Below are 14,976 nucleotides of genomic sequence, written 5' to 3'. Positions count from 1 at the left end.
GCAATGAATTAACCAATTCTGTTTCTCATCATTTGGCCTTTGCGGCATTATAGTTTTTCTTATTCGAAATGTGATCAACATTTGCTAAAGCAGAAGTGTTGGGGAATTTGGCTATTAAGTTAAAATGTAAGATTTTAATTATATTCTACCGAACTTCCCATCACTAGCCAGTTCTCTATTAAAATGAATTGGATCATGTGTCACTGGCGGTGTAAACAGGGCTTTACTGATATGTAACGAAAAACAACAAGGACAATAAACAAAAAAAGCAATCCAAAAACATCCAAAAACATCCAAAACCAAGAATCATGGGTGTCTTTACCCAAGGCGGGCACTATCTGCCAGCAACATGTGTAGATAACGCTCTAGCGAGTGTTCGTTCAGAGCACAGCGAAGCCATGCCCGTCCCCGGCCCAGCTCAGATGTGATATTCCGCAGAGAGTAGAAGCGCTGCAACTCATGGCGGTTGAGGTGCTCCTTCACATAAAACCAGAACGTCAGCTCTGAAACACACAAGAGAGTCCGTTTGAACTGCCTCAGTTCTCAGTTCCCCATTATAGAGAATAGAGATAGATAATATCACAGAAGTTATATAAGGAGGTCATTTTGTGAATCAGAATTTAGGAGGTAAAGAAAAGGTCAGCGATACTTATTCTGAAAATCCTCATGGTTGAGAGAAAAGAAAATTAAAATAAATGTTTTCACTGCAACAAAAAAAATAATACTAAAAAAAAATAAATCACAACACTGAGTAGAAGACCAGTTAAACTTTTCTTTCTGTATTCATATTCCTTTGGACATTTTGTATTTTTTTTCTTTTTCTTTTTTATCCATTGCTGGTTTTAGCCTCAGTTTGGATCAAAAGAACATTTTTCTAGTCTGACATTGAACTTGTTCAGTTGTCTGTTTGTAACAATTTTTCAAATGTTAAATGTTTCAGATGTTTTCAAATGGCCACTTAGGGCTCAGGTAGTCATACTCGTCTAGACTCGTCTAGACATACTCGGCTGGAAACTAAGTGGTTGTGGGTTCTGATGTGATCATTTTACTAGCAAAATAATAATGTAAATAACTTAACTTACTTATTAACTTAAAACATTATTAATAACAGCTAAAAGTGTTTGCCATGGGATTTTGTGAGATTGTGGGGGGAACAGTAGTCTGGCTATCACCAGACCAAGCTCAATCTTTTAAGATTGAACATTAGTCTGGGGAGTCTGCTCTGTATTTTCTACTGCACACGAGGCGTGATCAACGGGAATAGTTCAAATGACTTTGTAGGCAATTGGATAGTCCTTCAACCAATCAGACCAACGATCCGGGTGACGTACTTTGAGCGACACGAAAACTCCAGGCAGGAAACGTCAGCAAACGTGTTGGTTCGTAGCATTGATCAGCGGTTTGCAGAAGCAGCAATGGCATTGAGCGATTTTTGCAGGTTGTGCAAAAAAAAAAAAAACATGAAAGTGAGTGGTATTTACACCCACTCGAGCGATTTGTTTGCTAAACTAAAGAAGCCATTGAACATCGTCGAGAGGTTAAAAGGAATTGGATTGACGGTCATGCGAGAGCCAATAGCGCGCCAGGTGGATAAGCCAGTTTGTGATTGGTCGCTGCAGATTTGTAACGGAAGCAGGATAGAAAAATGTACAGGTTTCCAGCCTGAGCTGCAGGGCAAAATCAAATCGCTAGCAGATCGGGATGGGTTTAACCAGTCTAGGGCAACAGAATATATAGATGCTTTTGGTTTCAGTTGGTTTGACAAATGCCAAACCAAATGATGCAAAAGCCAACGTCAAATACATTATGAAGCTGTGGGGGTGGCGGGATGGCATCAACGGGAAACAATGGCTAAATATTATTTACATATTTAATACCATTTAATTAGTATGACTCAGTGAGGTTTTTTTTCACTTTGAAAGAAGTTTTTTTTAATGCTCGCCAAGGCTGCATTTATTTGATCAAAAATACAAAATACAAAATTATTTTGATATATATGAAATTTTTTTCAAATGTCTTTTATTCCTGTAATGAAAAAGAAACAGTCATTATTACTCCAGTCTTCAGTGTCACGTGATCCTTCAGAAATAATTATAATATGCTGATTTGGGGCTCAAGAAATATTTATTATTATAAATGTTGAAAACAGAAAATAAACAACATTTACTTGAAACTGAAATGTTTTGTAACATTATAAATGCTTTTACTGTCACTTTTGATCAATCCAATGCATCCTACCTGAATGAAAGTATTAATGTGTGTGTGTGTATATTTATTTATTATATATATATATATATATATATATATATATATATATATATATATATATATATATATATATATATATATATATATATAGTGTCAAGTTTTATCTAGAGGATTTCCCCCCCCTCTATTATATATATGTAATAGAGGGGAAAATACATCCTCAAGATAAAACTTGACAATAGTTTATGCATGAACTCATTCAGCAGTGAATTTCTTCGACCATGTTCAGTTTCGACTAGAGTTCATCGAGTACATTATTTATGATATCTCAGAATCTTATAACATCACTCAAAATTTCCCACTATTTTCTGGATGGCAATGAACTTTCTACTCTACAAAGACTAAAAGTACTCACTGTCAGCATTGATTCATAGTATCACTCTTAGTTCTGCTGTTAATTTTAAACAGCTCAAAACCACAGCAGGTGCAGAGACTAACCTCAGAAAAACCTTGTTTCTCTTTTTTGCCATTTTTACAAGGCTTGTTGCATAACCATCTGGTTTCATAAACAGTATCAGCACCTGGTTTTCCTGTATGAGTACTCATATGCATCTGTTTCCTCTATGGACAACCCATAACACCACATGTGTTCTTTGTTACTAGGGAAATCTCTCCGGCAATGTCTCTAAGGGGTACCAACTAAGACAAACTCATTAAGTAGCGCAAAGAGTTCACAGAGTGAACGCTTGGAAAAACACTTCTTTTCACTGTTCTTCTTTCTGAGAATCATACATTGATTAATATGGCTGGTCAAAAGCTGAATGGCAGAAAACAAGGTACCTGCTTCAGTTTTACTGCTAAATCCAGCAGCATGTTTAATGGCAGCTGCGGTGAGGGCTAAACCGCGACCTTTCCTCAAGCCGTGTTGAAGTACCGCTTCAAACTGGGCACACAGGCATATGACTCTGAAAACAAACCGCAAAGGAGGACAAAGATCAGCAAAATAAAATAAGATTCAGCATAATCTTATCAAACCATTTCAGATTTATAACATAAACGGATAATATTTGGATGAAGTATTCTTCCCACCTGCTATCAGAATCTGAGGCAATCTCCTTCCTGCCACCAAAGCGAATTTGGCACTGAGAAGATAATAATTGTATAAAGCAAGGGATGGTCAGACTTTAACATTATTTTATTGCAAAATACTTAACATCATTCAAACAGTTGGAAATGTTAAACTTTTATATGCATTATATATCTTTTTCAAGGATTGCTGCAGTACCTTCATGAGCACCTGGATAAATATTATTAATATTTAAGAATCTGATCTGCCATTTTTACTAAGCTCACTAAATACAACAGCTGGTGAATGGGAGAAAGATAAACAATTTCCTGCATTCAAAATATAATAACATGGCTCGAGTTGAAAGGGCATGATGTAGCAGTGCAGTGCTCGTTCACGAAAGGCATCCTGACAATAAAAAAAATCTAAACGATTTCATACTTCTTTCTAGCCCAACAGATTAAAACAGATAGCTGTATGATATTACAGACACTGAGCAAACATCATGCAAAAAAAGTGATAAATGATGTCATTAATTGTCACCCCTGGCCTGTTTTATAGAAACTTATTTCCTCATTGTTTGAAGCCAGCATTGTCAAAGAGGAAGTGTTTTGCACAAACAAGTTTTTAATAGTCAATTAAACAAGTCAATGTCACCTTACCTGTTTAACTGCATCAAGAAGTCTCTCTAAAAGGTTTTGTCTTTTCAGGTCATTTTGCTGCGTGCCTGTAAGGTACAGTGTCATGAAATATTACTGGTTAAATATATCTCACTTAACAATAAACACATCAAAATCACAGTGCATGAAATGTTTATCAATGATTAACATTATGTTATGTGACTGCACAGAAACAGATCATGCAGCAGTTCTCAGTGGTGTAGGCACTGTCAATCTGAGTATATTAATATGATCCCTTCTTCACACACACACACATACACACACACACACATATACATTGAATCACTATGTATGTATATGCTGTTTGGATTTAAATAGGCAAATGCTTAAGAGTGATGAATGCTTATGACTGCATCATTATTGCAGACATTATTATGTTTCTAGCATGTTAAAATTGATGCACCGCTTGATGGAAATAACATCACATTTATATACATTTATTTCCATCAAGAGATGCATCAATTGCTGGTCAAGATCTTGTATTGTAAGAGTCCATCACTCTGTAAAGTCTCTGCAAATCCCAAAGACTTTCAGTTTCATGTGTGAAAATGATTTTTCATGCTCCCTCCCAACCATTCTTTCACAGTTAGAGCCTGATGAATCTTGACATTGTCATCCTGGAATATGGCCATGATCTGTCTTCCTACATGGTTGTTTAAGATATGAAAAGCTACACACTCCATCAATTAAACATAATAAATCACTGCAATAATGATCCAATCATAAACTCTTAAGCATTTGACTATTTAACAGTGAGTTATGCTCCTTGAATCTGATATACAGTGTTTGGAAACATCAGTCTTAAAATGCAGACACACATCTGACATGACCTGTCAAAACTGTAGATAAAGAACTAAGTAAGTAACGTTAGATCCAGCTACTGTAGAAAGCCCGATTGCCTGTAATCACATGTTGGTCCTATAATTCACTTGTTTTTAAAGTGTATGACATATTCTAGGATTTACATATTCCCACCGCAGTGACACAGACCTCAGACTACCTAAAAACAATAGTATTGGATAACAATTAAATGTGTTGCAAACAAATAACGTTAAACAATTTAACAGCAGGAATAGTTCACCTCACATTTGCAACTCACCGTTCATTCTGAAATTCCCGATTAAACGGTTTGGCAAGCGACATGAATCGCAGTTGAGTCGGTCCCTAAAAGTTTCAGACTAATCCCAAGTGACATTTAACAGCATTGTTTACATTTTGAATCGTTCTCCATAGTTTCATTTGCAGAGCAGTTAAGCCGTACAGTATAACCGAGGCCTAGCTCAGACAACACTAGCACTTTAAAGCCGTTTAATGCATCACAACTATGAAGACGTTGTTTATGGAGTCTCGCAAGGATTCATTGTCCAGCATAAGTTAACTGTTTCTACCCAGATAAGCTCTTGTATCGTTGTGCTAACGAGAGCGCGCTAATGCCACTGCACAGCGCTCGTGTCAGTCACATGACATTGACTCGGTGTCACGTGACAGCAACATTGTCACGTGGGTAAAAACTATAATAGGCTACAAAAATATATACAGAAATAAAATTATTTAGAAGTCGTTCAACAGTGGTCGCTGACAAGTTTGAAAGTCTGATTTAAAGGGACGGTTCACCCAAAAAATGAAAACTGTCATTATTTAGCCTACTCACCCTCGTGTTGTTGTCTATGATTGTCTTTCCTCTGTGAAATACAAAAGGAAATGTTAGGAACTTACAACCTCCGTCGCCTTCTCATCATTGCATATTTTTTCCATAGAGTGAAAGTGAATGGTGACTGAGAATATTGTGCAGATCTTTTTGAGAGAGAGAGAGAGAAAAGGCATAGGCTAACAGGGTTTGGGAGGGGAAAAACATAAGGGTGAGTAAATAATGGCAGAATTTCATTTTCATGGGTGAACTATTCATTTTTTTCTGTCTTGAAGTATATTTACATATACTTATATAATAAGACTACAACTGAAGTTAGGCTAACACATTTTAATTTAACAAAGATACAGCATACATTTGTACTGGTTTTGCATTGATGAATATAGTGAAACTGAGACATAAAACATTTGGACAAAGCATGTTGAAAATGGTTTACATTCACTGATATTTTACACCTAAATAACATAGATGTTCTCTTTTGACAGTCAAATGCCATCCTGTGTTCATTATTAGTGCATCCAGCTGTCCATTTCATATTACAATGAGAATTTGATCCAGTCTGGACAGAGTAATGGTGCAGAGTTTTCAGAGTCTGCTGCTGTTATACAAGTTCAATCCGGCCTCCTCCATATATGACAGGTGTACACTGGTAAGCTTGTACTGTCTTTGCGGTAACCAGCAATGTGGTGCCTTCCTCAGTGGAGGGAAGAGGCAGGTTGGAATTGTAGTGATGTTGGTTCAATCCATCTGGGAAATCAGTCGTAGCTTCATCCGTATCTTCAGATTGCTCTGTGACATCCGAACCTCTCTCACTGTCAGATGTCTTTTGTTCTTGACCTATCGCTGTGTGATATTTCATTGACTTCATAAGGATTTGTTTGCCACACAAGTAATGTCATTATAAGATACTGGCTACTAGTATATATAGTTCGATATATCATTTACAATGCATTTAAAATGAAAATAATCTGTATTACATTACAACAGAATAATATGTAATGTCATACAACATGAAATCAAGCCCTGTAAACTAAGCAAATGCATGCACAATGTTCTAAAATTTGAACCAAATTGGCTAAATTCATAACATATCAAAATTCTTTCAGCAATATACCTTTCATGATGATGGGCTTACAGGTTTTTCTGCGTATAACTCGCAGAATAATGGTCAGTGCAGTGAAAGCTCCCAGGAACACAAAAAACACGATCAAAATGAAACGAATGTTTTGATTGTTTTCAACTTCATTATCTGGTACTGAAAAGGACACAATAAGGCACTGAATAAGAGACCGACATCATAATAAGACATACATTGTGGACTTTGATACAGTTATTTTAAGGAAAGTTACGTTTTCATACCTTTTGCAGAATTTTCAAAGAGTTTGATATTTAAATAACTGGAGACTATTGCATTTTTTTGTACTCCTCTGATGAAGCCATTGAACAGATATGTTTATGCATTTATATGTGTATATATTACTTCACAAGACAAAATAATAGGCCTACATAGGCCTACCCTTGATTCTTTATACACAACAAGATAATGTGTGTATAATGAGTCTTGTAGAATATATTATATTGAATATATACACATATATTGAACATTAAATAATGTTATATAGCCTTTTCAGGGCAGGTTGAATCTCAGTTTTAAAAATTTTACAACTTATTGATTCTGCAAGAGTATGTAAACTTACCATAACTGTTACTGTTATGTCTATCCATTAAATTATGTAATGTGCTTGTTCTAAGTCTAATGTCAAAAAGTTTTAAATCAGAAATAAAACAATACTTACTTGAGGTACAAAATGTTTTGCAAATGTTTGGTGGGGAGTTGCATCTAATGGAGCAATGTTGACACTCCTCAAGAAGTCCATCGTAATAAGAATTCTTTGCACATTTTCCCTCAGCACAAATAATCATGTAAAGCAGCCATATAAAGAGAATCATCTTCCACTGAGGTGTTGGAAGTCACTGAACTTACACAAGAGTCAACATTTTATGAAGCCTAGTATGTAAATATGTCTTAGGAAGGGGATGTCCCTGAGCCATCGACACCTTTGTCTTTTACATTCGGGATCGGTTTAAATTTTAGTCAGATATTTTTCATGACAAAAACTGAACTATTCTCATCAACCACATTTCTACTTTTGTTTAGTTAAATAACTATTTATACTACCATTTGTTTAATCTTAATAGACTCTTAAAAATTCAGAAGAACCTTTAATATCAGTGGAACCTTTTCAATGCACAAAAGGCTGGGGAAAATACAGGTTCTTCTGATTATTAAAATTTTATTCACACTCAGAAAAAAAATTGTTGTTTCTTTGGGGAAATAAAAATGTTTTTTCCATGGCATCGCTGGGAAAACCCCCTTTTAAAACCTTGCTTTTTAGAAATGAAGTGACCTTGTTCTTCTTTTTCAAATAAAACTATAATAGACTAATACATGTTCTAAAATTATTTTAATTGCAATGTTCTGTATACATAAAATAATGTTATCCTGAAACACAGAAAACCAAGAACTGCTTATTAGACATATTTTCAACATATTAGTAAACAATTCACAAATACACAACCAGCAAATAACAATCAAACATATTTGATTAGCATGTTATATAATATTATCAGTATAAGTTAACAATAAGTAATGCATTAGCTAACTAACAATTAGCAATATATCAAAGCATTTATTAATCTTTTTTGATGTTAGTTGGTAAAAGTCTAATTGTTTGTTCATGTTAATTCACATTGCATTAACAAATGTGGTAACACTTTACAATAAGGTTTCATTCGTTTACATTTATGTATTAACTAACATGAACTAACAATTAGCAATACATTTGTTACAATATTTATTCATCTTTGGTAACGTTAGTTAATAAATCCAGCTTTTCATTGTTTGTTCACAGTGCATTACCTAATGTTAATTGATTGTAATAATGTATTAGTAAATGTTGAGACTAACAATAACTTAGATTAATAAATGCTGTAGAATTGTTCATTCTTAGTTCATGTTAACTAATGTATTTAACTAATGTTAACTAATAAAGCGTTATTGTAAAGTGTTACCACAAATGTTAAATACAACTTTGTTTTTTTAAAATGTATTAGTAAATGTTAAAATTACCATTGATTAACAAATGCTGTGAAGTATTATTCATTCTTAATTAATTTACTAGCCAACTAATGTTAACAAAAAGCCATCATATAGTAAAACATTACCATATTATATTAAATAATAAAAAAATATTTTAGTTCAGTTGGATTAAAAGAACAATCTTTAAATATATTTATATTATGAACAATTATACATGGACGTAGCCGAAGAACACTGACGATCTATAAAGCACTTCTAAAGGTCCAAGTCATTTCTAAGCGGCATGAATGCAGTTGTGAAGAGGAGGGTCTTCCCTCAGAGCACTCTGGGAATACAGATGCAAATCAGAGCCTGACACTGAAAGTTGAGCAAAGTTTGCTGTGTGGTACAAAAGATAAGTCTTATTTGATTCTCTGTCCTGGCCAATAGGATTCCACCTAAAGACCAGAATGCTACAAATGATTAACAAAGTCGCATGTTGGACGAAAATAAAAAAAGATCATGCTTATAGATGATAACATGATAGATAGCTGGTTTCCATTGCATTATACAAGTTTGTATTCTTTAAAACACCTTTCATAGGGTATTATTAGTATTACCTGTATGTTATATCACTAAAGGATCTCGGTTCAGGTGGTTGGTCGTCTCAGTTGGCTGTGTATTCAGATAGGAGCTCATGGCAATGGTAACAGGTTGATCTGCTCTGGCCGTGCGGTTTTCATGAGAGCCTCCAGGCTGAGTGTTGATTCTTCCATTTCTCCTGAGGGAATTCCTCAGTCCGTTGGAGAGCCTGCTTGAGACTTTACGCATAACGCCTGAAATTCCTTTAGTGCGTTTGTACTGAGCAATGTCATCCTCCAGCTCTTCAGGAGGCACTTCAATATTCCCAGTGTACCAAAACACCCACCAGATGAGACTCAGGAAAATGATCACAGCTCCAGCGTATATTAAAAAGTCATGGAAAAAGATGTCCCAAAACACCCCAGCCAGGAGGACAAAAAGTCCAAAAATGTCATGAAAAACAGCAAACCAAAAGGCACATTTACAACGTCCAACTCCTGGATGCTTTTTCTCCATATCCGTAATTTTATATTAGTGTCCCTTTTTATTGAAACGTATAGCTAGACACCAGCTCGTCTATTCAGATCCATCTAAAGAAAACTACTGTGCTAAAAGTACACACTGCGCATGACGCACACCTGTACAGATGATGTTCAAAGTACACTAAAGTGAATAAACCTTGATGTTCAGCTGTAAACCAATGCTTTTATCAGAATACTTTATCAGGATCACAAACCTGAAGATAAAACAAGATAAGTCATGCACTGACAAGTCAAAATAATATTTGCATGCAAGTTTTTCATGTGACGTCTTTTATCTAATTCTAGATCATCTGCCTTTTGCGTTTCACGATTTCTTTTATGTTCAATGTCCAGACCACACTGAGCACAGCAAACATCAGCCCAACTGAAAGACACAACGGGCCCACTTCATCATTCACAGTCTCTAGGCTTACTACCAATTAATCCACTAGAGCTGAGGATGACCACCAAACCAGCACTCAATGCGAGCCCACTAATGGTCAAGATGAAGATGGGTTTGTGGTAGTAAGTCCAACAACTGGGGTCTCTGAGTACAGGGTCCCGAACTGGAATTGAAACTGTTTGTAGTCAAATCTTCACTTAAATCACACTGAGACACAGAGCACATCCTGACGGTCAAACAAATACACAGAAGCGAACGTCACTCACTTTGTACAATCCGCAGTTAAAAATACATATCTTTCTGAAATAGATAGTTCACCCAAAAATGAAAATTCTGTCACTTACTCACCCTCATGTCAATCCAAAACTGACTTACAGGGGAACACAAAAGATGATAAATGTTGGCTTTGGTTCATCTCCATTGGATGGACCTTACAAGACATTTCTTAAAGTATCTTTGTTCCACAGAAGTCAGTCAATGTGGTTTTGAAACAGTATGAGTGCAAATACACAGTTTTCAGTTGTGGCCGAGCTATCTCTTTAACAATATCATCTAAACGTTGATAGCTTCAAAAAAATAGCTTTTTACTTGCCTTCTGTTTGTATTTTGAGACTACTTGGTTCCTTTCGTTGTAATCAGCCTCAGACGTACATCCAGCAAACTTAATACGGTCAATATGAGAGAATAATATAGTCTCAAAAGATAATTCGAAACACCTGTCTTGACCAAAACAGGAAAGATCTACAAAATGATCTTGGTAAAAATCTCAAATTTAAAAACACATGGGACTCAGTGACTAGTTGACCATTACCAAACCAAGTGAAAGAACTCCAAACCAGTGTGAGCAGGAACAGCAGCACGAACAGAAGAGCAGCTGGTCCAACACATTGTCTAGCTAAATGCATGTAATATAATACACTTATTACACAGACCTACTGTAAACAGATCATTGTCTCATCAAAGCTGACAAACCCAGAACCTGGCTTCATTTAAATGAATTCACAAAAGCCATCAGATTTGGAATTCTTTTAATTCACTGTTGATCTGTCAGAACAAAATGTTCACATAAACAACTGGTTCCATATATATCCACGTAAATTGTTGACAGGATGAGAAAGCTGTACATTAATTGCATTTCAGATTTGATTTGTTTTAGCTTTTCTTTTCAGAACACGTCCTGTGACCTTTGTTGTTTTCTTGGCCAGTTTTTTGTCTTTTACAGTTTTCTTAAGTCCTTTACTAGCAGGCTTGGGTGCTTTTTTCAATCCTTTTTTGGATATGCCCTGTAAAAAAAACACACATACAACACCATTATCGCATTAATATCCATGCAGTGTAAATACTGGTTTTACTAACAGTCCCTTGTGAGACGTGCAGACACTGACCTCCCGTTTTGGCTTTTTGGTTGGCGTCTCGATTGGCACCAGCTGTGGCATTTCCTCCTCACAGTCCTCATCTTTCTCCGTCTCTTTAGTGATCGGCTCTGATACTTCTGTTTTCTTATTTTCGCTCTTCCTCTTTTGTGCTCCCTAAAAATTAAAGGGTAAAACAAATGACTTCTCATTTTACAAAAGTATTTTTGGACATATCCGTTTTGCCTTTAAGCAGCTTCACCTTTGTTGGATGAGCTTTCTTCTGGGCCTCCTCCACCACTGCAAGATGACTCAAATCAGAGGTGTAGATGGGCAGAGCGACTGAGTTCTGACTCTTCAAATGGATGATTTTTATGTTTCTTCCTGTCTGAGAGGGAAACACAGATTCAAGGTTGTAGGTCAAAACTTGGGGAACAGAAACACATCCCATTAAAACACAAGAAGCAGCAAAGACATAATGGTAGCGAATGATACTGTAAAAAGAAAGCAAGCTGGTTACATGCATAAAACTCTTAACCCGCTCTACTCACTGTTGCTAACTTTGTTGAAATGGTGGAAACCGCCATGGTCACATTCTCGACTATCTCATCTGCCGTCATGTTTGAATGTGCTACACGTGCCATGCTGCAAAGGTAAATCACACAATCAGGAAAACTGAAAACATTTTTGGATTTTGGAAGAAGAAGAAAAAATTCTCATGTTTCATAGTTTGTAGGGACAAGTTCCAACAGATGAGGAGACCCGTCCGGATACACTATGAGTTACTGTTGCACATTTTTAACCCATATCCAGCTGTTATGAAGCAGGACATGGTTTGCTGTAGTGCTTCTACATACTGTAACTATATCAAATGTTCATACCAACAGGAGCCTTTGTTTGAGACACAGAGGGTGGTGCCTTGAATGAGGAGCTCCATGTATCTGGCCAGATTTTTACTCTCTAGATCCACCGACAGAGGAGCCCTGACACAGAGGAAGAATAATAATAAACTTTATTTTTATAGCGCCTTTAAAAGTAGCATCTTACAAGAATATGATCACATAAAACATAATTATACAAACAATGCATTAAAGGACAACTCCAGTGAAAAATGAACCTAGGGGTAATTAACACATGGTTACTGAGTCGATCGTTCCTTGGGATGCATTTTCATGAAAATCGAATGTAAAGAGTTTTATCTTTAAAAACAGATTAGCTCATAACACTAGTATATGGGGCACAGAGTAAGTAAAAGTAAATCGCTAGTTAATACCACTAACAAGGCTCAAAATAGCCTCACACTAACACGGTAGCATAATGAAGGTCCCTACATGCAAACCGAAGCATTGAGAACTTTGTAAGTGTACAGACAGTTTAATAAGAAGAGACTTTATAAAGACAGTACATTACGCGTTTACAGACAGGATCCATCTTGGAAAACAGTCTCAACTAATCGAGTCACGAACGCCATGGTAAAGAATAACTTAAGTATAATAACTTATATTGGCATTAATAATTTAAGATGAACACTTTCTGAACTGAAGCAACTTAGGTTTACTTGGTTATCCATACATTTTTTTTTTTTTTAATCAAGCTAAAATATGAATATCAAATATGATACAAAAGGCTTTTGTGGAATGTTTATCTGTATATCCCTCAATCAAGTTTTTTCACCACAGTAAAAACAACAGAGCTTTGATCATAAAACTAAGCATTTACATTTCTAATGTATACAATACATTTCAATTCTGAACTATTTTTTGTTTTGTTGTGTATTTAAATGCAAACTTACTTCTTCCTTTCATAGAAATGTTTTCCAATGTGGGAGGGTAACCTGCGTCGAATACGTGCGTCTGCCAGAAACAAATCAAAGTTGCCTAGCAATCTTCTTTTGGCTTCAAACGGCTTATACTCAGTTCTCAAAACCTTAAAGGGAATCACCTAACAAGAGAAAATATGTATGTAAACGTACTTTTACATATACATAGTGTCACATAAAATGGCCCTGCTTGTTTGTTTCAAAGTTTGTAGAGACAAGTTCCAATAGAGGAGACTCGTCTGGATACACTCTGAGGTACTTTAGCACTTTTTAACCCACGACCAGCACTGAGACAGAAGGACAGGGTTTGCTGAAATGCATTTGCACATAGTAAACTATAATAATTGCTGAAAGCATTGAAGGATCAGACAGGTGAAATACCTCTATGCCATGTTTGAAGCCTCTCTCAGTGAGTAACTTCTTGTAGAATCTCTCCGTCTGTTCTGAAGTCATGTTGGGTTCATCTCTGGTGAAGAGACACACGTCTCCTGTTTCTTTCCTCAGTCCATGGGGTAAAGGACTGTGGGACAAAGCACATTTGGTAAGAGCAGATAACTAATTTGGTAACATACTTAAGTTCATTATGTCTAAATCAGTGACTGGATTAATTTCCCTTTGAAACACTTACATGCGAATGGTTTGCTCCTTCTTAGGGATTTTCCATTGAGTAAACAGTAGGAAGACGGCCTGACCCTCATTCTGGAAGAGTTTCTGGGACGAGGAGCTGCTCTTTATATATGCCTGTAATGCCTGTGCAGCTTTCTTCACCTGTAATACATGTTTGAACTAAATTAAGAGTTTTTTAAACCGTTTCCAACGTCAGAAACAGACATTGAATCAGTCATTGTTATAGTCATAAACAACGCCAGAAACAGACATAGAATCAGTATTGTTATAGTCATAAACAATGTAACTTCATTGGGCATATACATAACATGTCAACGCAAACATAATAACGTTACATGTTTTTATATCTAACGTTAAACTTCGACAATTTGGTTGCCGAGCTTGTAAAGCTGTTAACAAACTTGCAGCACTGTTTGTTAATAGATTTTGACAAGGTACCCACCCAATCGGAAATATCCACACAAACAAAATTAGTAAAACATAACAAATATGAGAGGAAAATATCAAATATAGCTCGTTTACCTGAGTCCGATCGAGAGCCAATTCATCTCGTGGGGACTCCATTCTGCACGTGTGTAAAGGAAGCACAGGACGCATGCGCATTTCCGGTAAACGTCACATGGACTTTTATTTTGAAAAATATATTAGATAGTGGGATGCTTCATGAGTTAGTCACTTTCCTGAAGCACAAATGGATGGTTTAATATTATATTCTGTAATTTTTTGTTTTATTTTATAACGTATTTATAATAATAATAATATCAAAAATGTAAAATTATTAAATATCATTTAAAATGATTAGAAAACAGATTCCCCAAATTCTCCATTTCTTGTTAACGTTTATAAGTTTACAAATATATAAATTTTAAAATGGACTATAAGTAAGTGTAAGCAAAAATAAAATACCATTATTAATGAAACAGTGGCACATTATTTTCTGCGTTATCATTCCCATTTGGCCTTCAAGCTTCTTTATCTGCTTTAATTAAAC

At 35.7% G+C, this 14,976-nt stretch overlaps 3 protein-coding genes and 1 long non-coding RNA gene across 4 annotated transcripts in view; all 4 read right to left on the bottom strand.

Annotated features, from left to right (window-relative positions):
* snx29 (sorting nexin 29) overlaps window positions 1–5,425 on the bottom strand; it is a 128,124-nt gene extending 122,699 nt beyond the window's left edge. Inside the window, exons 1-5 of the mRNA XM_084134381.1 lie at window positions 5,054–5,425; window positions 3,937–4,001; window positions 3,298–3,350; window positions 3,049–3,173; window positions 323–503 (exon numbers count right to left, since the gene is read on the bottom strand). Of these exons, the coding sequence (XP_083990507.1) occupies window positions 323–503; window positions 3,049–3,173; window positions 3,298–3,350; window positions 3,937–4,001; window positions 5,054–5,060 (431 nt within the window). The 5' untranslated portion in view covers window positions 5,061–5,425. The remainder of the gene's footprint in view (window positions 1–322; window positions 504–3,048; window positions 3,174–3,297; window positions 3,351–3,936; window positions 4,002–5,053) is intronic.
* A 492-nt stretch (window positions 5,426–5,917) lies between these two features.
* Window positions 5,918–7,660, bottom strand: tnfrsf17 (TNF receptor superfamily member 17). The gene is made up of 3 exons (XM_084134383.1): window positions 7,399–7,660; window positions 6,717–6,857; window positions 5,918–6,445 (listed from the first exon to the last, which is right to left on the bottom strand). The coding sequence occupies exons 1-3, from the start codon at window positions 7,550–7,552 to the stop codon at window positions 6,204–6,206; spliced, it is 537 nt and encodes a 178-aa protein (XP_083990509.1). The 5' UTR covers window positions 7,553–7,660; the 3' UTR covers window positions 5,918–6,203.
* Window positions 7,661–8,050: 390 nt separating this feature from the next.
* Window positions 8,051–9,892, bottom strand: LOC311095706. The gene is made up of 2 exons (XR_014608888.1): window positions 9,302–9,892; window positions 8,051–9,139 (listed from the first exon to the last, which is right to left on the bottom strand). It is a non-coding gene; the product is annotated as an uncharacterized lncRNA (long non-coding RNA).
* Window positions 9,893–11,198: 1,306 nt separating this feature from the next.
* On the bottom strand, window positions 11,199–14,594 carry rsl1d1 (ribosomal L1 domain containing 1). The gene is made up of 9 exons (XM_084134889.1): window positions 14,508–14,594; window positions 13,987–14,126; window positions 13,740–13,878; window positions 13,332–13,480; window positions 12,421–12,522; window positions 12,091–12,184; window positions 11,802–11,927; window positions 11,573–11,716; window positions 11,199–11,470 (listed from the first exon to the last, which is right to left on the bottom strand). Exons 1-9 carry the CDS (start codon window positions 14,586–14,588, stop codon window positions 11,324–11,326), a joined length of 1,122 nt encoding a protein of 373 aa, XP_083991015.1. The 5' UTR covers window positions 14,589–14,594; the 3' UTR covers window positions 11,199–11,323.
* Between the last annotated feature and the right edge of the window lie 382 nt (window positions 14,595–14,976).

Source organism: Abramis brama (genome assembly GCF_963993115.1).
Source record: "Abramis brama genome assembly, chromosome: 14".
Classification (NCBI taxonomy): domain Eukaryota; kingdom Metazoa; phylum Chordata; class Actinopteri; order Cypriniformes; family Leuciscidae; genus Abramis; species Abramis brama.
Note: the sequence above shows the minus strand (reverse complement) of the source record. Positions and strands in the feature narration are given on the sequence as shown.